Below are 24,244 nucleotides of genomic sequence, written 5' to 3'. Positions count from 1 at the left end.
CACTTGAAGATACTAATGTAAGCTAATGGATGGATTCTAGCTCGAAAGTGGTCATAGCTTGTTTATGTCTATCATCCAATTTAAACGTATGGTGCAAAGTACACACGCTCATACTCACAGCAGTATGGCTGTGTGGTATAGCACAGTACATTATTCTATTCACGATCAAGCCAATCAATATTTACTGCAATAATGACAGCTCTAAAGGGACTCGCAAAGGAAAAGGGGTTGAACGTCAATCATCACTTGACTGAAAAGCTTCAGTATAGCGTATGAATGATGGGGAAGATGCCCATCTGCTCCGTTTCTATATTGACAAGTCTCAATCGAACGTGATTTTCTTTCCTTGGGGTTCGACAATAGCACCGCTAAGCTTTTGCACGGTTTCTTTGGCGTATCTTGAGTATTCAGGCTTGTTGTTTCGCTTGGGCTTTTCAGGATGTGACCGTTGCGGCCTGTCTCCAGTCGACGCCTGCTCAAGAGGCTCATCTTCCACTTCAGTAATGACCGAATCATCCTTCTTCTTGCCTTCGCCATCCTTACCGAACCGCTTCTTGTACCGTGTCGTCGCATCCTCTGCGAACTCCATGCGCATTCGTCGACCAAGAAGCTGGTTCACCCAAACCCTCCTCTGTCTGTGTTTTTTTGACTTCCTGCGCTTTCCGGACTCTTCTTCTCCGGAGCCCTCATCATCTTCGTCATCTTCATCAACCATAATAAAGCCCTTCATCGCTGCTTCGGCGGCAGCAAGATCCTCGAACTCCACCCAAGCATAGCCCTTGCATTTTCCACTATCCTGAAACGTTGCAACATGTACATGTGCGACGGTACCGCATTGTCCAAAATGTTCCTCGATGACCTCTTTTGTAGCATCAAAGCCGAGATTGCCAACGAATATCCGTTTCGAAGGAGGTTTCGTAGCTGTTGCCGCGGAATCCTGTTCTGACTTTTTTGGTCTGCCGTCAAAACTCTTCGCGTCCTTGATCAACACACGGCGCCCAGCTAGCAGCTGCTCGCTCAATCCTACCGCCTCCTTCACAGCCTTCTCGTTGGCAAGGTCGATGTAAGCGAAGCCCTTGTTCTGAGCCTTTCCAAATTTTTCCTGGCCCTTAGGAAGATGTATACGGGTGATTGTGGTATCCGCAAATGTGCAATTGCTTGTGAAGAACTTGCGCAGATCATCTTTGGTCACCGAAAAGGCAAGGTTTCCAATCCAGATGCCGTGCTCTGAACGTTTTTTGGGGGCCTCGTCTTCTTGCTTTTTGCTGGGCACAGCGGCCTCTTGCTCCGTTGTGGACTCTGCCGTAGGCTCGGCAACCTTCTTTTTGGCTTTGCGCAGAGCCTTTTTCGACGGAGGTTCTGGCGCGGACACATCGATTTCAATTTCAGGAACGTCTGTGAGCTTTCGCTTTTTTTGACTACCTTCACCGAGGCCAGCCATGTTGGACAGAAATCAGGTTCGTCAATGACTCGAAAATCGTTCTTAGAAAGTGGTCCACTTCAATTAATAGAATAATGAGATCTTAAAATAGCAATTCACAGTAGAAACTTGTTTTGACTGGCCAAGTCAATCAAGCGCATTCAGCTATTGTCTTCAATATGAATGGAGAAGATTGAAACTTTTTACGGCGGGCAAAAACACCCGCCGACGCAACAATCTCTCCATTGCGGACTTCGGACTTGGCGACAGGTGACCAGCCATCATCAACACCATCGCACGCCTTAGAGCTTTCTTTTAACCTTCGCCATTTCATCATCCATCATCAATTTCTTATCCGCGTCACTCCCTTGAACACGCGTCTCCTCATCAATTTTGATTCGACATGTCACAGGAAAACGACGATTCCCGCTCAGTGGCCGAGAGCCTGCCCGACGAATCGACCAGTGCCCCTGCGAAACAGTCATATCGTTCTTTCAAGTAGGTCATTCAGTGCGCAGCTTTAGCATTGGGTATGAGAACTAATATGGCTACCCGCTGGTGCTACAGAAAGAAGTATGCCAAACTCAAAGTCAAATTCGAGCTTGGGATGAAGGAGAGCGAGTCTCTGATCCGCGAAGAGTTGCGCATCGAAGATCTCTCAAAGAGAATTCAGGAGCAGAACGAGTAAGCGAAGATCTGCGGATGTATAGAAAGGCACAGGATCATTCGAGACTGACTTTCCTGCCACAGCCAACTTCTAGAGGTTCTCCTTGAATTTAATGACAGTTTGCATGTCCCAGCGGATCAGCGATTTGATCTCAGTGCGCCGGGAGACTCCTCCTTCCTGCTGACGCCTGCACGATCGCCGATGTACGTCGACACCGCGACGGCAAAATCCATCTTAAAAGATGCGAAAGCACAGATGGCTGCTGGCAGCATGACACTCGAAGCATATCGCACTCTGGAAGATGATATCAAACGAGGCAACGCATTTGCACCGCGCATGCATTACACTGCCCTCCAAAAGGTGCCTCATACGGCGGTGCCGCCCGTAAGACAAGAGTCTTCTACAGATATCAGCCTGGAGGAGAAGCTTGGATATCTTACTCCGGAGCACGAGACCGAGTATTACTTGAGCATGGATGCAAAGCTCGGCGACGAAGCAGCTGCCCTCGAGCTTAGTCGCATTCCCGAAAAGCCATCATTCGCTGAACGGGAAAGGGAATTGGCGCTACGAAACCCAGTCTCCGTCTACAACTGGCTCCGGCGCAATCAACCACATATTTTCCTACAGGACCATGAGAACGCCTCCGAGAAGTCAGGCTCTCGACCGACTAATGCGCGGGCGTCCAAAAGAGCAACCCAGCCACGCAAAGAGGAGGAGGCTTACGACGAGGACGGCGTCCCAATGGATACCGGTCCGACTCCGGGTAGCAGCAAAGGCAAGCGCAAGCGCGATGACGATACGGGCTACCGACCCAAGGGTGGCAGTAGCCGTCCCAGCAAGAAAAAGAAGGACGACACGAACACAAATGCCAAACGCACATCGAAAAGGTCGTCAGGCGTGGGTGCCTGAAGATCTGGTTTCTCTGCTCTAAGCATTGATCTCCCTCCATGTACTATTATATTTCTCGTTTCTCCTTCCGACGTCCTGACCTATCCGGGGTGACAGCGTAGGAGAAGCTGCCTACTGAGGACTGCCAGTACTACGCGTTATTCCTTATGTTGATCCCGGTTTGACTGGCATGGCTGTCTCTCGCAAAAAGTGTCGTATTTTGACAAGTTTGAGAAACGTGCATTATCATCCAGCCATACTACTTTACTTTCTTTCATTGCTGTCTTATCATTCTCTTTCCTTTTCTTCTTCATAATGTTGACTGGCGAGGGTATGATATGAACCATAAATGGAAAGGCCTAATTAGAATCATGAATAAGTACAATAAAAATCTATGAGGGCAACTAATCAGATCTTTATTTTTCTCTCTCTCTTTATATCAAATTCCGCTAAATTTAATGGATTTCTCTCTCAGTTACTTCATACTCCGTACATAGATCCTGATTTGTAGCTGGATGTTTTCACGTGCTCTTGCATCAAGTTTGACCTGTTTGCTCTCGAACAATTCGATTGCGGAATCTTCTGCTCTTGAAGGTCGAACACAACTTTCAAGGTCAACTCCAGCTCAATAATCATTTCTATATTTATCGGCCAAAGAATACCTTTGGTAATTTTTTCGCTTAGAAATGGCCATCACTATTCTACCTCCCGTGGTGGAGGATGTCAATTCTCCCCATCCAGATTCAGACTTCGATTCAATGTCGATAGATTCAGACGGAGGAGTTGATTTGACTACAAGACGAAGCTCTCGACCCAGCAAACGGCCCCGCTTAGTTGAAGGGACAAAGATTGGCGCAGGTATTGTGACACCAGGTGAAGTGGTGACGGATGATCCACAATGGATGAGGTTGGTCTTTCCCACGTTTGGGCTGCGATACTTTGCGCATTTCAAATTCCTTCCACAGAAAGGTTCAGGATTGTCACTGACCAATTCGCAGAGGTCACGGTACTTACTCCAATCCGCTCTCAACTTCGATTATTGCCACTGTTGCTGGTACCGTACAGAAAACCAACAAACTGCTCTCCGTTCAGCCGCTGCGGGCGCGGTATATCCCAGAAATCGGTGATCTTGTTGTTGGACGCATTGTGGAGGTCCAGTCACGACGATGGAAGGTCGATATCGCCGCTCCTCTCCTAGCACAGCTACCCCTCTCCGCCATCAACCTGCCTGGCGGTATTCTTCGTCGACGAACAAGCGCGGATGAACTGCAGATTCGAACCTTCTTCAGCGAAGGAGATTTGGTGGTTGCAGAAGTTCAGAGCGTGCATTCAGACGGCTCAGCATCGTTGCACACGCGATCGCTGAAATACGGCAAGCTTAGAAATGGCGTGTTCCTCGCCGTTGCGGGAACCGGTGGTAGCGGAGCATCGACTTCGACAGTGAAGGGAGGCCCTGGAGCGGGGACGGCCTCTGCAGGGGCGTTGGGCACCTCTGGCGCGGGTGGTGTGGTTCGCGCCCGGAGACAACAGTGGACGGTCAACACGGCGAACGGAGGCGGCGAGGTGAACATTATACTCGGGGTGAATGGTTACATCTGGATCGCGAAGCACGCCGACGGCGCGGCCACAGCGTCCTCTACGACGGAGAATGTATCCATTACCCGCATGGAGGAGATGGTATCGAGCTCTATCTATTCCAGCCAGAACGACGAGATTCCACCGCAGACACGGCGCGAGATTGCACGCCTGGCGCAATGTATTCGCGTGCTGGTTCAAGGTGGAGTACGTGTGGATGAGGAAACTGTCATGAGAGCATACGATGCCAGTTTACAGGTTGATCTTGAAGTTGGTGATGATGAGGATGAGGACGAGCGGAGAAGAGAAGGAAGGGAGTATCTTGAGGGCGCCAAAGCTTCGAGGATCCTAGCTTTGGCGATGGAAGCACGATGAAGAGGATAACAGTGCTACCGGAAGCACGGCAGAGCATACATGATAGATACCCTTTCATGAGTAGATCCACATATTACGATTTCCTATTCGCAACCTACTGCGGGAGGGGAGAGGGTCACAGCATAGTCTCAGTAACCAAGAATCACAATCGACTATTGAATACCCACAGGCAGTGACAGCATGCAGGATGCTTGCATGCCAATCTGGCCTGGAACGCTCATCACTCGATGCCTATTTTATCACTCTCTGTACGGTAGGACTGTGGCCATTTGGAGATGCTCTTTTAGTCAAGCTCCGTCAATCGATAAGCGACCCCGCATCACGTGGCGATAAGACCCTTAACGATTGGTAAAAGGAAGAAAAAAAGAAAAAGAAATGAAAGAGACTGGCAGAGAGCGTACAGAAACTCTGCAGTAGTGGTTGAGGTTGAGGGGATAAAAGAAGAATAAGGATTCATTATTGGTGGAGTCTCAAGTAGTTCAGTTCATGTGAAAAGAATAATCGAGGGGTAATGTAGACTCTATCAGGGGACGAACCCGGCTGACAGGGCGCAAGGCTCAAGCATAGACTGGCTGTTACGTATTATTGTTCTTCCCGTCCTGTTCATAAAAAGAGATGGTTTGCCGTTGACGTCTTCATTTGTCTTTCATCCTTTTTCAACGTAGGCATCAACTGAGCCTTCAAACAGACGTTTCTCAGCCCTTATTCTGCCTTAGGGTTCTTTTTCCAGTCTTATCATGTCCATCGTCTTTGTGAAAACATTCTTTCTACCAACACTCTCCATACCCTAGTATTGAGATATCCACGTCCCCACTGATTATTGCGAACCTTAACAATACGCGATTATCGACCTCATCATCTATCTATACGATCTATCAACTATTCTTATCTCTCTTCTATTCCACCCTTCTACGAATCTCTCAACATGCCTGACCTACGCCGTCAGATCTTTGAGAGCGGCAAGACCATGTCCCGCAAGGCCGCTTCTCGCGAAGGCTCTCGCCGTCCCTCTCGCGCAGTCTCTGCTCAAAGTTCGAAACAGTCGTCTCGCAACGCGAGCAGGCATCCATCCGATGAAGAGGATGAAGGTAATCTCAGCGATGATACTGCATATAGGTGAGCTTCTTTTCCATCGCTTTTCTCTACCTCATATTTTTTTTGGAGGGTCCTCGAGGGGCGGGATGACGTAATTGTTGTTCATGACAGTCGAAGTATAACTAACCATGCTTGCATTTTCGCAGCCTCGGTTCCCTGGATGACCTGGGTGACATTCCAGATGCTGATACAAACGCCAACTGGCCCGAAGAGCTTGAGGATGTCGTTGAAGATATCCTGGATCGCAAACGGAGCAGCGTCCTGGCCCGAGAAGAAGCCTATGCTGCCTTTTGCCGTCTCGCCAAATCTCATTACATCGAAGATCGTATCCGCACTCGTATTATTGACCTTGTGAGCGCTTTCGCCAAGAGTATCAAATTTGAAAGCAGCGTGCGAGAGACCACCCTGGCGCTTCGCGCATTGAGTCTTCTTACCATCACTGCCTTTGACAACACCATCTACGAAAATGTAGAGCCGCTGCTGACCCGCACGATCCGCGACTCGACTTCCCCTGTGATCAAGGCTGCCGCAATCCATTGCCTGGGTGTATGCACCAGCTTTGGTGGTGCTGGCGAAGACAGCATTCTGGACCAGATGACTTTTTTCCTGGACATCGCTGCCTCCGATGGCCACTCAATCGAAGCCGCTGACGATGCGGCCACTGTCACGGCCGCTCTGCAAGAATGGGGCTACCTCGCAACAGAAATCGAAGACCTGGAGGCTGAAAGCGAAGAGGCGGTCCAGATCTTCATGGATCAGCTCAATAGCAATGATCCGGCTCGGCAGATTGCCGCTGGTGAGAATATCGCCCTGCTGTACGAAAAGAGCTACACACCGCAAGAGGACGACGACGACGACGATGAAGACGAGGAAGTTGAACCCGAGGAAGAGGAGTTCATGGGTGCCGGGGACCGGGACGGGCCAAAGCTCGTTAAACGCTACAATGCGTACCATAACACCCACGAGTTGGAACAGCAACTCCAGTCCTTGGCTACCGTGCATAACAAGCACATCAGCAAGCGAGACAAGAAGAACCTGCACAGCAATTTCGCCTCCATTTTGACGACCGTGGAGAATCCCCGACGCGGCCCCATGTACAACAAGGCCATCGACCAAGATTCGAATCGACATTACGGGAGCAAGGTCCGCGTGAAGATTGGAAGGGAAGGGGTCATGAGCATCGACCGCTGGTGGAAATGGATTCGACTCAACTCTCTCCGACGAGTTCTCCAAGGAGGATTCGCAGTACATTACTTCGAGGGCAACCGCGCCGTCCTAGACAGTCTGCCGTTAATGGTACGTGCACCGCCATCCGATCGTACGAGCGCAAGGAAATCAACAAAGCCCCGAAATAACCACCGATGGGCCGTTCACGACCAGTCAGACGAGGATTAATCTACACGGATCTTCCAGCCGAATTTGTCCGCAAATGTAAGATTGCCGCAATATATCCGAACAGCAGCTCTTGAATTTCCGCTGTATATACGCTCAAGCGAATGATGTGACGCCGACACCGCCAATGATCCGATACCGACGACTAGAAACGAAATGGACACGATATGTTTTCCGCAGCTGAATGAAATTACTTTTGCTTTCTACTATATCAAATTTCCACAGTAATGTATTTATTTATGAGCATAGGTCGATTGGCCGCTCCATAGTTGTAAGCATAGGCCTGGCTAATCCTATCCGTCTTATTTAAGCTCCTTATGATTCACACCGAGGCTATCTTAGTAGAGAGCGAGATTGTAAGCAACTCTACTTATATCTCTATAGATAAGCCCTCTATATACGACATGCATGTCTATACAGGATCATAGACGAATAAACATACACATGGTAACTTAACTACGCCTCGAACACGGGTACCACACCCGTCCAAGTTCCTCGGGCCCGTTCCTCCCAGTAGCCATCCTTGCCGGGCTTCAGGGCCCAGACGTCCTCCGCATCAGCATCCGCATCCACCCGCTTGAACCAGCGCGGCGTCCAGCTCTCGCCCGCCGCCTCCATCTCGCGCCGCCGCGCCCGTTGCGCTTCCTCCAGCTGCACCTTGACTTGCTCCGCGCGGTCCACGTCCCCATCCTCCAGCGCTCGCTGGTCCGGCCGCAGCCGCGAGTCCGTCACCGGCAGCCGCTTGTCCTCGATGGGGGTGATCTCGTTCAGAGTTGCCGCGAATGCCGTCAGACCGTAGTGTTTGGGCGCGTTGGGCACAAGGGGCCCCGCCTTCCAGATCACCGTGCCCGTGGCGGATCCGTTCTTGGTGAGCTGCAGCGACGAGGTCCAGGTGCCCGTCAGCCCCAGCGGCAGCTCGTCGTTGTAAGAATCCACCGCTTTGGTGACGACCTCCTCGCTGCGGCCCGAGAACATGCCACCGGCCTTGAAGGTCGACACGCTCTTCTGGCCCGTCGTCTCATTCAGCACCGCCATCTCGCCAACCGGTTCGACGTACTTCTCGCCCGCGATGATGTTGCGCAGGAATGACGAGGCCGCGGACCAGCTGAAATGCTCGCCGGTCGTGTGGAGAGTCAGCCGGAATTTCCCATCGGTGATAATCTCCGCGGATTTGCCCCAGAATTTCTGCGTCGGCATCGGCGATTGCGCAAGACTCCAGTCCTTGCTGTCCGCCTGATACGCTAGCTGCACAGGACGGTGCGAAACCTTCTCCGCGATGAATCGAAATCCAAGGTCCTCCCGCACGAGTTCGTAGGTCTCTCCCAGCATGGGGTTAAAGGGTTTCCGGATGGCTCGCTCTCGCACGCGGTTGCTTGACAGCGAAGAGATTGCAAAGGCCGTCACGTACATGAGGCGCTCCAAACTGTCCGAGGCCTTCGTGGCCTGGTCCAGAAGTGTGGAGTATTCGAGTACTTCGGCCGCGCGTTGCAGTAGCGAGAGCGGCTCGTTGGAGGAGACGGGCATCGAGATTTGTGACAGGTCTTTACCCACGTTTTTGCGGAGGAAACCGATTAGACTAGGGGGCATGACCGTGGGCGCAGTGATATTGCTGCGGCGACGTACAGGACTGAGAGGCAGCGGTGTGAGCGATTTGGGGCGTGAAGGGAACAAGGGTGAGTCCTTCTCCCCACCGGGCGTAACGGGCTCCGCCACCTCTTCCTCGCTGTCTGATGGAGCGTCATCTGCGACGACTTCGTCCTCGGCCTGCCGGGCGACATTGCCTGCTCCTTCATCGTCACTGTCGCCCTTGATGGTCAGCAATGGTGACATGTTTTCTCCGTCAACGGCGTCAAAGAATTCCTGCGACATCTCCGACTCCATGCTCAGTCGAGACTGTGCCGTCATCCCAGGCGGATGCCGACGATGTTTGCTCTCGGCGATCAAAGTCGAAAATTCGCTGACTACATTATCCAGATCTCTCAGGAGAGCCATCAAATGGTCATGGATTTCTTCCATATGATCCGGATGGCTGGCAATGCTGCTGGGTTTCCGGTCGCCGGCAAGGGACGCCGCATCCGCGGCGGGCGATGGGACCGCCAGCTGCGAGCTTGAGGAGGTCGTTGTCGTCGCAGCGGAACGCTTGGCTGTCTGATTGGAGTTCGAACTCGGTTTCCGTTTCCAGAATGGACGCCGTTCGCGCGCCTCGAAGTAGTCCTCACCGTTGGCTTCCGGATGGGGACTCGGGGAGCGACCTCGGGGCCGCTCGTACGGAGACAAAGCCGAAGAACTATTCAGGTATTTTGGATCGGTGTCTCTAGCCAGTCGACGCACTGCATCCCGGGACCCCGATACCTTGCTGACCAGATGCTCCACCCGCGTCCACTCGCGTTCCTCCGCGGCATTGGTGAGGAAGCGCTGGGAAGGCACGCGGAGCAGCACCTCCGGTGCGTGAGAGTCCTCGGCGGACGCCTTGGAGGAAGCTTTCTCTAAAGCACGCTTCCAGGCAATGAAATCCTGGTCACTGCTGGCCCGCAAGTGCCAGACTTCTGTGCCCGAATCGATAGAAATTTCACGCGACTTCTCATTGCACGCGACGGCAGCCAGCGAAAGAGGAATTGAGCCCCGTAGCGCGGAGGAGTTGCGATCGTGATAGTAGGAGAGGGTCGACGAGGTGAAGTCCAACGAAAAGTATCTCCTTGCCCAACCCTGGTGGCGTTTCCTGCGCCGCTTGTGCAAGACTCCAGTATGAGTCGACCCAGAGGTCGTGCTGACGGCTTGAGACGGCGCTTTAGAAAGGATGCTGTTACCTCGTTTTCGCGCCGTCGAGTTGACATTTTCAGCGAACTCGACCTCGCGAGCGAGCTGAGTTGTTGAGTGGTTCGTAGGGCCCGACTGTGTAGGATAAGTGAGCAGCACCAGGGTGACCGTTTTGGAGAGTTGCTTGGAGAATGTGTTGTCAAAGACCAGCGCGTAATTTCCCCCCTCGTTATGCGGTACATCGTAGGTACCCTTGACGATCTTGTCCGCTTCGCACTTGCCAATCCATTGGACCTGCTTGAGGCCGATACTGGTCAGCTTTTCGATGACCGAGGTTCGGGAGCCAGCGGCAGCACTGGCCGACGGCAGGTTCTCGCTCGAATCGGTACTGTGATAGTCGCCGGTGGGATGATTGGTAGAACTGAGGACACCGGAATGGCCTGGATGCTTGAAGATGCCGAAGTTGAGCGATTTCTTGTGCGGCTGAATACTCCAGGAGATGGTATGGTCGGGCTTGACATTGACCCATCGGACAAAGTAAGACTGAGCGCGAAGAATCACATCAGCATGTGCGACTGAGCACGACCGGAATATTTGTTTCTTGCATTGATCGCAATGAAAGATACACCAATTGATGCCTGAAGCCTCCTTACCTTGCTGTGGATCTCCAACTCCTCCATGGCAGCCATGACTGCGGGGGGTATCAGGGGCGCACCGAGAACAGGTTGTTTGACTGTAGACAGAGAAGAACAATCACAGGTGAAGACAATTTAGAACATCAATTCTCATAAGGAAGCAATCAATGATATTTCAAAACGCGATGAAGAGCAAAGCAGATGGTGTTGATAGAAAAGCAGCAGTCTGCTGGTGATGATGATGATGATGCGGAGGAGGAATTCGGCCGCTGACCTCAGCCAGTCAGTCCCTTGTTCTCCGTGGCTTCAGCCTTATACAATCTGACGTTTGTCGAACCGAAGGATCCACAGACAAAAGTGAGCAAGAACAGAAAAGGGGGAACTCGACAGCCCATCAAATAATTCATCAAACCGGGAATAGAGGACAAACGTCGGGGATTCTATTCGTTGAGGACTTTCGTTGAGGCTTCCGAGGATGAACAATCAGACCGAGGATGACATCTTCACATGAAGCAGGAACACGGGACAGAGGCACGGCAGAGGAAAGTGTTGCGACATGGAAGCATTGTTGCTTACTGGTGCTACAATAGTCGAGTTTCGTGCAGATCAAGTATCCTTCATTGTGCCTATATGATGTATGCAACCTGTCTTAGCGCAGCAAGTACCAGGCTGGTACGGAGTACAACATCACGGATGAGCGTCTCCAAGAAGCAGTTCAAACGAAGGCCGGAAGAGCATCAGAAACAAGAAAGGGTTCAATTTAGAAACCAAGCCATAAACCATGCCATATGCTATTTTCTGCCCACGGCTATGGGGTCACAGACGCGCAAGAAACCCACCATCGCAGAGGAATGAATCATGATATTACAGTACAGAAAGGGAAATGTGGCAGATGAGAAAATATATGATAAAGGGAAAAAGAAACACCCGGTCCACCCTCTATAGTTCCAAAATGAAATCATCGTCGCTTGCCGGCCTGCATATTGGTAAACAGTAGCTTGAACCCATTGCACAACGCGCGCATGTCCGGGTACGGATTACGCTGCAACTCGTAGCCTTGAGGGATGACCTTGACCGGCCAGCTGTGGAGCTGGGCATTCTCACCAGCCTTGAAACACAGCGAAAAGTATCCCGGGTGCTTGGGATCGATACAGAAGGCATACGCAGATCGTCTGGGGTTCGCCTTGGTATAGGTGTTCAGCCAAGAGTCTGGTTGGTCCCGTTAGTATAGTGCTAAATACAACTATCGAAAGAGAAACAAAGGGAAAATAAAAAAAAAACTTACAGGTGGCATCCTTGCTGCCTTCCTGGTACTTTTCATGCAGCATCATCTCGTCCACCTTCTTGGCCATCGCCTTGACATGGTTGAAGATCAAGTCGTCCAAGTCGCTGTAGGTGTAACGACCGCCAACTTTTAGCGTACGACCTACGGAGAACTCATTCTCCTTGTCGAGTTCCAGAACATCGATATGCTGGAAGATGCCGTCGGCCACCTTCCAGGTGACCGCCAGATGGTCCGGTCCCTTAGATGATGGCCGGATCACCACGTCACCACGGCTCTGCGATCCCAGGAACTCTTCCGCCTGTGTGGAGTTGAACGGTCGGAACAGAGGATGCTTGATGACACGCATGACGCGCCCTCCGCTCTGCGTCTTCTCCTGCAGCATCTCCCGGTCTTTTGCCTCCTGGCGATCGTCCCATTCGCCGCGCATGTGGTCGCGAGGTCTGGGCGCTGGTCGACTGACTTGCTCCTCGCGTAGCGAAACATTGCACAAGAAGCTCTTCTTGTTTAAGAACAGCACCTTGGCTGGGAGCGTCTGGTGTAGCGAGTAGAGAGCCCGCACGGGGATGTCGTAGCGATCGGTAAGCTCCGACTCTGGCACCAGCACGTCAACGCCACAATCGAGCTTGCCGTCAATGTGGTCATCCGTGATGCGCTTGATCGACATGGGTACCACCATGCCCTCGGCCAGGGTGTCCGACGTCTCGCCCGTCAGCATGGTGAAAACATCGTCAGTGCTGAGCAAGGCGAATTGTTTGCGCAGTTCCTCATACGGCTGTTGCAATTCGGCGCGGATCGTCTCCAGTGTCGCTCGTTTCCGCTGGTTGAGGTTCTTTTCCAGCTGTTCCGCATACTCTTCCAGGATTAGGTCGTTGACCCTGTCCTGCGCTTCATCCCGGAAGAGCTTCCGCACGATAGCGCCGGGTCCATTCTCATCGGTTTCTGCCTTGATGTCCTCCTCGTCCAGTTCCAAGGCATCGGCTGCCATCTTGCGCGCAATATCGTAGTCTTCTGGGTGCACTCGGGTGTTGTCCAACGGGTCAGCATCCGGGTCGGCATTTTCAAAGTCAATGAACATAAAGCTGGCGCAATTGTTCCAAACCTTCACGCCCATAGCCGGATACTGCGCATTGACACCCAATAGCTCAACCCGATTATTGACCACACCGCCGTTCATGTTGACAATCTTGAGTAGGTGGGCGGCCTTTCGCGGGCCAAGACCACAGACATAGGGGAGAAGGTTTGCTGTCGCAGTATCGGTGACGGCCTCATTGATATCAACACCCACCAAGTTGACCATGTCAACCAAAGCTGTCTCCAGCTGTTTAAGGAGCAGCTCCTGAGTAACCAGTTGCTGGCCTCGCTTGAACTGAATGGAAACGATATCCCGACCTAGCGAGGCGTACTCTTTCAGAGGGCTTTGCAGATACTTGGCCAATGCGACACAATAATGCGTCAAGGGACCAAAGCTGGGATGATCCTTCTTCGCCCGCTCACTGTGCTGGTAGAGCCGCGCCACTTCGTCATTCACAATCACCACCTCCAAGGGATCGCTAATTTCTTCATCACGCTCATCAGTGTACGTAGCGCCCCGAAGATCCTTCTTCTCAACCAATTCGATCAGGAGCTTGTACAGCTTGCGTGTTTCTGGGGACATGCCTGAGACACCAATGACGTCTGGTCGCCGGCGCTCCAGCAGCTCTATCAATGCCTCGACATCTTTACCGTCGGGAATGCTGCGATCTCGATCACCTATTGATAAATCCACAAACTTGCCATTCTCCAGCACGCGACCGTCTTCTTCGACGTACGCCCAGTGAATGGGGTCGCGTCCGACAATGCCGGTACCAGTAGACATGGCCAGGACACGAGGGACAGTACCCAGCACCATGCCCTTGGGCTTATAAGGAGCCTGATCCAAGCGCTGAGAGAAAGCTTCGCGACACTCCTTGGCCACGTGGTTCTCGCACTCCTGGCGGATATTTTCCTTAACGCTGCGATTGATCAAACGCTCCAGCTTGCCCAGCGCCATGTCCAGGACTTCACGACGGGTACGGTTCCAAGCATCAGCGATTTCACTGTAGTTATCTGATTCAATGTCCGGGTAGAGGCGCTGCCGGAAGTGATCAAAATTCTCAAATCGAACCTTGACTTCCACCAGACCCTCTTCTTCAGCCTTGAGCATCCGAAGATAAAGCTCGGGCTGACGGGCGATGTCACTGAGCTGCTGATTTCTTAGGTACTTGAATTCGTAGTAAGGGTGCTGTTCGTCAATTCTCCTGAGACCCTTTTCAGTTCGGAAGCAATCAACTGCGCCGTTCATGTAGTAAGCTTGCCGGATCACCTTGCGCATCTTGGGGCTCATCACGATCTCCTCCGCAAACATGGCTTTGGCGGCTTTGAGCACATGAGAAGCATTGGAAAAGTCGTTGTCAATGAAGCTGTCAGCCATCTCCTCCGGGCGCTCAGCTGGGTCCTCAGTGTACTGGCGACGACCCTCCTTCAGCGCATTCTGCGCGAAAGCATCTGCTGTGATGCCAAACGCGCGAACAAGACCGTAAGCCTTGCCGTTGCGGACACGCTCAAAGAAGGACTTGCCAGTCGCCTTGCGCCGATGAGTATCGCCGTTGGCCTCCCCATTCATCAAGTTAATGTCGCGCAATTGCGAGGCATACTGAAAGTGAACGTAATCCTGCACATCTTGGAGTTCCTCCATGGTAACGGCCGTAGATAGCATGTCCTCCACAACACTATCGCTTACGCTGAATAAGCTCTGTAGGTTGTCGTATGTCTTCTGGATAGCATTGCGCTTCTCCACCAATGCTCTAAACTTGAGGTCATGATCGAAGATGTCCCAGAGATCGGTCATGTTCAGAAGCTTCTCGGCCTTGATGGTGTACTGAGACGTATCCCCATCAGCAGGGGCACCGTCCACAGGAACCTTGGTCGCGTGAATCATATAGTCCTTGCGATGCTGGAAAATGAAAGGAACCTCCCAGTCGTCTGTCACGAGGAACTCTAGCACTTTGGCTACGGACCGCTGGAACGGTTCTCTCAATTCGGGTTCGATGCGCTTCTTGAGAAGCATGAGATTTGAGATCCAGGCTGCCTCTTCGCGGAACTGCTCTTCCGTCAGAACGAGGTTGCGATACGGCTTGCGGGCAAGCTGATGCCGCTCAGGCTCGTCCAACAGGCGAATCTGGTTGTCCTCTTCTGTCAACATCCTCTCTGCCAGTTGCGACGGTTCGAAAACATCCTTTAAATCGAGATGCTTCTCTTGGTCCTCCTCTTGCTCTTCTTCTTGTTCTTCCATTTCAAGGGCAAACAGGTATTCGTTACCATCGCCGAACGCCGCGCGCATATCTTCGAGGGCATTCTCGTCCAAGCCAGCTGCATCGGTGGCCCCGAGGCCGGTGATGCCCCTCTTCGCCGGACGGGCAATCTCCAGATCCTCTCGTTCCCGCTCTAACTCATCATCCGTGAAGACGTCTTCCTCGATAAAGTCCTTCATCTCATCGTGCATAGGTCTTCGATGACTCGGTCGGCCATAGTCGCCTGCCGCCTCCTCGTCTTCATCCGAATTGAAGATGTCGTCAATGCCTTGGGACGCTTGCCGATGGTCTTTGTGACCACGCTTGAGACGTTTGAATTTGGACTGTATTGCATAGAAAAGGTTTTGGTCAGCCTCCTGAATTGCCCTGGTGGGAGTTAGATAGTTTGTCTGGCATACCTCTGCAGCTGCGGCGGACTGAAAAGCAGGGTTCAACTCTCCGATGAGCTCTAAATCTTCCTCATCAAGATGCTCATCTTCGCGCTCACGCTCCTCCCGACGCCGCTTCCTTTTCTCGCGCCTGCGCTCGGCGCGTTCTTCGATCTCTTCGTCTTCATCGACAATAAAGCCCTCGCGGATCTAACACAAGCGAGAAAACGTCAGTTTGCTTAGCCTCTTGCTTTTGATTGCGCTTGAAAGAGCAGAGTATCTTACTGCACGAGCTGCCTCCTCATCATCATCGTCCTCCTCTTCGTCTTCACTCGAGTCATTGTAGTGATTCACGGTGCCAGCACCCTCACGAACTTCGCCATCGTAGTCTTCCTCCTGCTCCTCCTCATTCTCATTCTCCTCATCATCCAGCATAGCCTCACCTTCTACGAAATCGCGAGCGCTCATTGTGCCTGGAACGCAAGATTTCGTAGAGTGTAGAGAAGGAAAGACCGGAGTATTGAAATGTAAAGTCTAATGAGAGAAAGGAGAAGATTGCAAGGGAATGTAGAAGAAGAGATGAACAAGAAGAATGGACATAAGAGAAAAGACACCAGACGGTGGCTGGGTATGGGAAGTAAGATGGAGATGGAAAACTAGTATGCTGCTGCTCCTTCAGTAGCGCCTCCGTCGTCCATAAGAGAGAGAGACCGACGACAAAGCCAGCAACTTGTGGCTCTGTTCTGCCACCGCCTTCCGACCTGCAGTGGAGCCCTGTGGCTTGATGCTCAATCACGTGTTAAACTGTGGCTGCCACCAGGGTCTAGTCTATTTGGGGTTATGAATTCTTGGCATTACGACAGATCAGAGGAACCAACTGCGCAGGGGCTCAGGGTCAGGTGACAACCACCAACTGGTCAGGCTCTCCTGGTAATCCCCATACAACAACCTGTGCTACTTTTCTGAATACTTTACCTCTCTTGTGCAGTGTTCTTAATTGGTCTCCTATAGTACCAACACGGTAAGAGACTTTATTGTTTAAGAGATGACGAATCTGTTACTCTGGTCTTTCACATAGCCGACAACGTCTATCAGAGTATTAGGACTTGTGAGACGACCACTACAGAGGCCAGGCAATTAGTATCTACCAGTATTCCGACCTGTAGATATTAAAAACGGATTCTTTCTTTCTTTCGTCCTCTTCTGGATATCCAGAGACTCTCTGGTCTCTCTTTCTCCCCCTTTTGCTGTGTGAACTGATTGAACTAGACCATAGACAAAATATCCACAATCTATTGATAGTTGTTTCACTTCCCCTAAACCACCACTAAACAACTCTCCTCTTTTCTTTCTATGTGATCACCTCATCTTATGCATATCAAGACCGGTTGCCTTTTGGTCAACAAGAGTGAAAAGAGGTCATAATCCAAATATCAAAGGCCAAGAACTTCTACGGGAACTGTAGCCTTGACTTTACCGGATTCTCGGCGCTTGTGTGCATCCCTCAGCGCCCAATAGTTGGCCCATCGACTCCAACAGTCTCCCAACTACTTCAGTTAGTCGCTCGTCACTTTCAAGATGAACTCTCCAATCAGTCCCTGACTATCAGAATATTCTGCAGGGAATCACCACAGTTACAAAATTTAACCTGGTGTGGAAGGGGCTGTTATCTTCTCCATAGACCCTACGTCTTTCCCCTCCTTATCCCCCTCTTTGTGTTCTCCCGGTCGTCGATAGACCACCAGAACGCGACCGCGTCATTGAAGTCTAGACCACAAGCAGGCACCCAAGGAAACTCAACAGCAGAGTTAATCATCCCCCTCCCCCTATTTCTATTCATCGTCCGAACCAGGTGCACGAGCTCGTTCTTGTGCTTTGCGCAGCACTCCATTTACCCCACCTCGCAGTGACTGCGGCAGAGTCACTCCAGTCGCCCCAGCCATGGCCGACCAGTTCAAAGCTCGAACGCTGAAACGGAAGAATGTGAAGGGCCTGGCCCTGAACTCTACGCCAAAGCCCCTCCCCAAACCCTCGGAAGGTGATGCTCAGATTCCCGGTGCCATAGGAAACACCGACAGCAACCGCACAGATACTCTGGAGATTGGGCTGGAATTTCGACTGGACCTTCGAAGTGAGGATTTGATTACTCTGAAGGAGCTAGGGGCTGGAAATGGAGGAACTGTATCGAAGGTGATGCACGCATCCACGAAGGTTGTGATGGCCAGAAAGGTACTGGTTCTCATTCCGGATCACCGAGAAGGAGGAAGTTTTGCTGACGATGGTCTTCGGATTATGCTTGATTGCAGATCATTCGCGTGGATGCCAAAGAGAATGTGAGAAAGCAGATCTTGCGTGAACTGCAAGTTGGTCATGATTGCAACTCCCCTCACATTGTGACCTTTTACGGAGCATTCCAAAATGAAGCGAGGGACATTGTTCTATGTATGGAATATATGGACTGCGGGTATGTATCCCATGTGGAGTCATCCAAGCTGGGCAATTCTCTTTCAAACCCTGACTCTAGTTGAATTTAGCTCCCTCGACCGCATTTCCAAGGATTTTGGACCTGTTCGAGTCGATGTGCTCGGCAAGATCACCGAGTCGGTTCTTGCCGGTCTGGTGTACCTCTACGAAGCTCACCGCATTATGCATCGTGACATCAAGCCGTCCAACATCCTCGTGAACTCCCGTGGTAACATCAAGCTTTGCGACTTCGGTGTTGCTACAGAGACGGTCAACTCGATTGCCGACACCTTCGTCGGAACCTCGACCTACATGGCACCCGAGCGAATCCAAGGCGGTGCTTACACGGTGCGATCAGACGTATGGAGTGTGGGATTAACGGTCATGGAACTGGCGGTTGGTCGCTTCCCATTTGATGCATCGGACTCGTCCGCGGGCGATCGCGCCAGTGCGGGACCGATGGGCATTCTGGATCTCTTGCAGCAGATTGTTCACGAGCCTGCACCCAAACTGCCTAAGAGCGATGCTTTCCCGCCTATCTTGCATGAATTTGTCGCCAAGTGTCTTCTCAAGAAACCCGAAGAACGACCAACCCCTCGGGAGCTCTATGTAAGTCTTGTCTTTTGGCCTACCCGCTCTTGGATTATATAGCCATTCACTGACAACCCCTCAGGACAAGGATGCTTTCTTGCAGGCCGCCAAACGTACCCCGGTTGATCTTCAGGAATGGGCTATCAGCATGATGGAGAGGCACAACCGCAAGTCGTATTTGGCTCCCCCGGCTCCGAAATCACTCAAGGAAGAGGCAGGCCATCCCACGCCACTTCCAAAGCCCGCCGTTAGCAGGCCATCTCGGACTCCAGGCCACATGCCCGCATCTGGGGAGATTCCCTTGAACATTGCCAACGACTCCTCAAGCTCTTCCCACTCCCGTCACTATAACGTCCCCTCAAACCCATCCCCGCATCTGGCTAGATCAACCCGGTCGCCTCCACCCTTATCGCTGGAGCACCTGTCGCTGGAAACTAAAGAGGAGGAGTATCGGTCTGGCCGTCGTCCATCTCGCAATTACCTGGGAGATCCCGTGTCTGCCATCGACGCGCCTACTCGACCACAGATCAGTTCTCGGTCGGCTAGCTCCCACAACACCAAGTCGAGAATGCCACTTCAGACGGCAACTTTACCCATCCGTGCCGCCCCTCCCCCCAGCGGACCACCTCCGCCGGCTCCAGTGTCTGCTGGAGGCTCATGGCGGCGCCAGATGAACCAGTCGCGCGGCGATATGACGGGGGCTGTCTAGGCCATAACTTCGGACCTCCTCTCCTTCAGTTTTTTTTCTTTTTTCTTTTTGTGTCTCCGGCTTCAATGGCATGTGGCCCGCCAACTTGGTCGGTGTTGAATAACTAGCAAAACTGACCGCACTTGACCAAATGTTCCCCACGACTTTTGCATCGACAGGGCGTCTTCGTTCATTGGCTATCTCTTTCTTCATATGTACCTTATCACAATTCCCCTCTTGGAGTCTGTCGTCATGTCCCATAGCCTGTTCTCGTCGCATGGACCTTTTTCTCTCTGTCATGTCTGTGTAGTCGGTTACTTTTCCAATCAGAGGCTGGCTCTCATTGCATCTACATGTGTCACCGTCTGGTGTTTCTTATGTGATACGTACCATGCATTTAACATACTATATACTGATCATAGAGCTACTGTCTTGAGCCAATAGGCATCATACCGTAGCATCACACAGCTACTGTCGATCCCCATGCAAAGCAGAGATGTTGATAACCAGTCTCAGGACCCAAATGACAGATGATTCGACCTTAAGCGATTTCTGATGATCGAGGCTTCTTTAGACTAAGAAGCAACACACCTCATACATATCAAAACAACCGTAAGCTGTGTGACACTGTAGGATAGAAACAAAGAGCTAGATAGTCATTCTGATTCACCAGCCATTCACCGGAACCACAAGCAGACAAAGTTACACTGACACTCCGGCTTTCATCATACCAATTGTTCTGCATAACCCCTCCAACGCCAAGTCAAACAATACTTAACCACATAATGCCTCCGTACACCAGAACAATGAAGGGACATCCCTTTACTTGAGAAAAAAGCAATCATTGTACTTCGCATCGGCGAAACGTCCATAAGAGGAGATAATCAGCAGGAGCAGGAAGCTCACTTTGACGCCACTTCTGGACCAGCCAGAGGACTGGGCCCTGGCGGTGCAGGAGCCAAGCTCGGACGAGGCGCAGGAGCAAGCTCGACCATCGATGGTGTCTTTCCTCCGCGGGTTCCAGCGGCGCCTCCTCCGCGGCCAGCTGCTCCGCCGCCGCGTCCCTGCGATGTTGCCGAAGAGGCGCCCTGTTTGTCCTGTTCCGCCTGTTGCCGGGACTTGCTCGGACGAGGACGGCGAGTGGTGCTGCCACCACGGGATCCCGGACCACGAAGAGGCAGGCCTGTCTCCTGGGAGATAGGGACCGCCGCGGCAATTGGCACTTGATGAGTCGATGGGCCGCCGCGGCTGCGACCTCCGCGACCCCGGCCACGTCCACGCTTGATAGTTCCGTCGGCACTGTCAACCGTCGTTAGTAATTGTATCGTAATTATCTCTCCTTCGAAGAAAAAAAGGATAAAAAACAGCAGATTAACTCACCGTTCAACCTGGACCTTCTCTCCCTCCGGGACGAGCGGTCCACTGTACACAAAGAACCCGTCCTTGCTAGCGGCCGCATGTTCCTGCCAAGCCAACTCGCTGTCGTCTACAAAAGGATCATCCCGGTCATACTCTTCCATTTTCTTCTTGCGGCGTTTCTTCTTTCCATCTGAGGCATCGGTCCCTGTCGCACCGTTTGTGGCCGCCACGGCATTTGCACCTACACCACCCATCGAGACATCGCCATCAAGGTCGCTATCACGATCGACGTCCAGACTGAGATCCTCGTCCGCGCTTTCTCCCGCAGATAGGCCCTTGCCACCCTTTTCGTTCCGCTCCAACGCCGCACCTGCCGCCGCAACGCGAGCCAGTCGCTCCTTGTGCGCGGCCAGTCGAGGATGCAAGGCAGCGAAACCGTATTGCTCTTCCGCCATACGGGCAAAGTTGATGATTTGATTGCCGTCCCGCTGCAGGGGAATGTGTAGAATAATGTTGGGCGAGGTGCGAGATGAACCGGAGGGGCGAGTGTCATCGGTTCCAAATAGTGCGTTGGAGATCAACCCGGAACCTTGGGGTAGTGGAGGCGGCGCTTCCTTGACAGGACGCGAGGGCTTCGGCGATGCCGCATTGGAGGAAGGGGCGGTGGTAGTGGTGGCAGTTGTTCCCTTTTCCTTCTTGGAAGCCTTGGCTTCTGCAGTGGGCTGAGCAGGTTCATCCGTATCCACATCCATCGCGGCTGGTTCTCCTGGAGGAGAGGCGGGTTTTGTGAGGGACTGTTTCTTAGGCAGAATCGGGGGCTCTGCCTCCTGCTTCGGAGACGATTTCTGCGGTGCCTCAGTGGGTGGGACGGGCTCTGGAGCTGCCGCGACGGGCTTGTGTTCGTTGCGCGGAGAACGCGGAGGCTGCGGTTGTGGTAGTTGCTGCTGAGGCGGATAGGGAGAGCGATGTGAATAGGGTGGCGACGATTGTTGTGGCTGCGAGGCTAGTGACAGTGGATGCTGAGGGGCGAGAATAGAACCATGAGAGGGGGAGGTCGCCGGCAAAGGGGAGGGTGCCAGTGAAGGATGGACTGATTGTGGGGCATTGGGGTGTATTCCCGGGGACGAGAGCGTCGACGGAATATGGCTCGGTGAGGGCCGCGGAATTGGCGAGTAGATGTGTTGTGTTGAAGTCGTCTGGGGTGGATCGATGATACTGGAGATGGCCGGCGAGGCACTTGCACGGAACGTGTTGCGCGGGGAATGATTCTGCGCGGGGGGACTGGTTGTCGCGGGAGCCGGAGCAGAAGAGGCTGTATCAAAGGCTGAACGAATGGGATCATAGTTCTGACCGCTCCTCCTCTGAGGAGGAGCAGGGGGAGGTGGTTGGGATTGAGGCCGTGGAGGATGAAGAGAATGATGGTTCATCGCATAAGCGGGGGACGGCGCATGATTCAGGGTCTGAGTCGGGGTTGAATTCGAGTAGGGAGGAAGAGAGGATGAGGGATTGAGCTGGGGATGATGCTGGTGCTGTTGCTCATGCTGAGAAGGTTGGTGGAGGTGTAAGGCGGATGAGGCTGCGAGGTGCGGAGAGCGGCCAGTTGACGTTGGCGTTGTCGTTGACGCGGGCGCAGGAGCAGGAGCAGGAGCAGACGGGGTCGTGATGGAGCTCACGGAGATACTCTTGGAAATCTCGTCGGGAGGTGTTGGCTCCAGCTTTGGTTTCTTGCGAGAGTTGTTCGACGAGTTCTGATCGTGGGGAGCTGTTGTACTCGGGTTGTCGTGGTTGTTATTATTATTACTGCTGATGTTGTTGCTGCTGGCGGTAGTGGTACTGTTATTGGGATTGGTGGAGGTGGACTTCTCTCGTTGGCGACGACTTCCCCGGGGTTTGGGTTTATCCTTGGTGTCCTTTGCGCCATCTTTTGAATTGTTGTTGTCCTTTTGGGCTTTTGACCTAGCGAGATCTTTCTGAATGGCCTCGGTGTCGTCGTCCTTCTTGCGACGCGACCGTCGAGTGGTGGCGGAGGCCCGTCGGGGTCGGGCGTTGGAGTCGATGGACGACAGCGACTCCTCCTCTTTGCCAGGCCAGCCATTTTCCGGCGGATCGGCAGACATGATTGAAAAAGGAAAAAAGAAATGAAGAAGCTAAGAGCTATTCCCTGACGATGGCGAGGATGAGTTTTGTTTGCACGTATAAACGGAAGATCTGGGGGGTAATAGTTGGGGATGTTGATATCTGGTGGTTGTCGCGTCAAGGTTGGCCTGAAAATTGTGCAGTTTGGGTAGAAGAAAACAAGAAGATGGAGGGGATCCGGGATGGAGGATGGGTGGAGGACTCCGTTTGGAGATGATCAAATAGAACCAAATAGATTATCGGGAGGATGAACCGAGAAAAAAAATGAGAGAGACGGGTAGTACTTAGTATGGAGTAAAGGGGATGGAGATCAGGACGGGGATAGAGGGAGACAGAAAGCGGAGATACGAACGGGGAGACAAAAGACAAGAGAAGAAAGAGAAGAAGAAAGAGACACGAACAAGAACAAGGACAGGGACAAGCTATCTACTCTGGATGGTCCGCACAGTGCTTGAAGTTCCTATATCAGACGGATCTTAAGCTAAGCGAACCATCATACGGTAGGATGAGGACAGAAGGGAAGAGGAAGAAGGGAAAAGGAAGAGAAGAAAGGGGGGGAAGGGAGGAGAAGGAAAGGAAGGGAAAAAAAGGGAAGAATCAGTCAATCAAGAATCCAGCGTCATCAGAAAGAAAGAGAGAAGCAAAAAGACAGAAGGAAGATCTTATTGATCTGATATGATTTGATCATACGCACGGAGTAAGTACCGATCGTTAGGTACATGGCTTGATATCAAGTGATTATTAGTCTGCCACTCTACGGAGTATGGACTATGGAGTCATGGACCATCTCTCTTCTTATATCTCCAGCCGAACAGCATTCTGAACTAGTCTACGTCTTGATTCTATTTCATTTCATTGAGCACTTGTTGTCCAATCCCAGAGGGAGTTCTGGTACTTACCTATCCAAGTCGGTCACTTTGATGTTCATCTAGGGTGATACTCCTCTGTATGGAAGAGAACAGGGGATTCGCTCGTCAACGCATGTCTCAGGCAGACACCCGGTATATCATGGCAATTGCTCAATAGTAAATGACTTATACTCTTGCTGCATCATTAAATCGGTCAATGGAATCCGTCTTACCATCAATTACGAAGATAGCTTCCTCGTCCTCGGATAATTCCCGTGTAAAGTTATCGGACGGTCTGGACTAACGATGATACCGGAGATTTTTGACCTTATAGAGAGTCAGAGAAAGACACTATTTAATAACCATCTCAGTC

General features: G+C 52.1%; 8 protein-coding genes across 8 annotated transcripts; 4 read left to right on the top strand and 4 right to left on the bottom strand.

Moving 5' to 3' along the window:
• Positions 1-322: 322 nt before the first annotated feature.
• On the bottom strand, positions 323-1,441 carry ALT_2166 (putative RNA binding protein Rnp24; the record flags this gene model as incomplete). The annotated part of the gene is made up of 1 exon (XM_033562938.2): positions 323-1,441. One exon carries the CDS (start codon positions 1,439-1,441, stop codon positions 323-325), a length of 1,119 nt encoding a protein of 372 aa, XP_033418829.2.
• A 382-nt stretch (positions 1,442-1,823) lies between these two features.
• ALT_2165 (uncharacterized protein) lies at positions 1,824-2,996 on the top strand (the record flags this gene model as incomplete). Its single annotated transcript, XM_089599268.1, has 3 exons — positions 1,824-1,918; positions 1,988-2,104; positions 2,171-2,996. The coding sequence occupies 3 exons, from the start codon at positions 1,824-1,826 to the stop codon at positions 2,994-2,996; spliced, it is 1,038 nt and encodes a 345-aa protein (XP_089456414.1).
• A 665-nt stretch (positions 2,997-3,661) lies between these two features.
• Positions 3,662-4,925, top strand: ALT_2164 (exosome non-catalytic core subunit RRP4; the record flags this gene model as incomplete). The annotated part of the gene is made up of 2 exons (XM_033562049.2): positions 3,662-3,882; positions 3,974-4,925. The coding sequence occupies 2 exons, from the start codon at positions 3,662-3,664 to the stop codon at positions 4,923-4,925; spliced, it is 1,173 nt and encodes a 390-aa protein (XP_033417940.2).
• A 925-nt stretch (positions 4,926-5,850) lies between these two features.
• ALT_2163 (IFRD domain-containing protein) lies at positions 5,851-7,415 on the top strand (the record flags this gene model as incomplete). The annotated part of the gene is made up of 2 exons (XM_033562048.2): positions 5,851-6,041; positions 6,167-7,415. The coding sequence occupies 2 exons, from the start codon at positions 5,851-5,853 to the stop codon at positions 7,413-7,415; spliced, it is 1,440 nt and encodes a 479-aa protein (XP_033417939.1).
• Positions 7,416-7,868: 453 nt separating this feature from the next.
• ALT_2162 (oxysterol-binding protein related protein OSH3) lies at positions 7,869-10,858 on the bottom strand (the record flags this gene model as incomplete). The annotated part of the gene is made up of 2 exons (XM_033562047.2): positions 7,869-10,712; positions 10,823-10,858. 2 exons carry the CDS (start codon positions 10,856-10,858, stop codon positions 7,869-7,871), a joined length of 2,880 nt encoding a protein of 959 aa, XP_033417938.2.
• Positions 10,859-11,762: 904 nt separating this feature from the next.
• On the bottom strand, positions 11,763-16,254 carry spt6 (chromatin-remodeling histone chaperone SPT6; the record flags this gene model as incomplete). Its single annotated transcript, XM_033562046.2, has 4 exons — positions 11,763-12,013; positions 12,090-15,741; positions 15,817-15,996; positions 16,072-16,254. The coding sequence occupies 4 exons, from the start codon at positions 16,252-16,254 to the stop codon at positions 11,763-11,765; spliced, it is 4,266 nt and encodes a 1,421-aa protein (XP_033417937.2).
• A 1,473-nt stretch (positions 16,255-17,727) lies between these two features.
• ste7 (MAP kinase kinase Ste7) lies at positions 17,728-19,549 on the top strand (the record flags this gene model as incomplete). Its single annotated transcript, XM_033562045.2, has 4 exons — positions 17,728-18,015; positions 18,093-18,250; positions 18,321-18,858; positions 18,923-19,549. 4 exons carry the CDS (start codon positions 17,728-17,730, stop codon positions 19,547-19,549), a joined length of 1,611 nt encoding a protein of 536 aa, XP_033417936.2.
• Positions 19,550-20,430: 881 nt separating this feature from the next.
• On the bottom strand, positions 20,431-23,004 carry ALT_2159 (HUN domain-containing protein; the record flags this gene model as incomplete). The annotated part of the gene is made up of 2 exons (XM_033562044.2): positions 20,431-20,827; positions 20,909-23,004. The coding sequence occupies 2 exons, from the start codon at positions 23,002-23,004 to the stop codon at positions 20,431-20,433; spliced, it is 2,493 nt and encodes an 830-aa protein (XP_033417935.1).
• Positions 23,005-24,244: the final 1,240 nt, after the last annotated feature.

The sequence above is a fragment of the Aspergillus lentulus genome (genome assembly GCF_001445615.1).
Source record: "Aspergillus lentulus DNA, contig: Alt04, strain: IFM 54703, whole genome shotgun sequence".
In the NCBI taxonomy this organism is placed as follows: domain Eukaryota; kingdom Fungi; phylum Ascomycota; class Eurotiomycetes; order Eurotiales; family Aspergillaceae; genus Aspergillus; species Aspergillus lentulus.
This window is presented reverse-complemented; position numbering and strand designations above follow the sequence as displayed.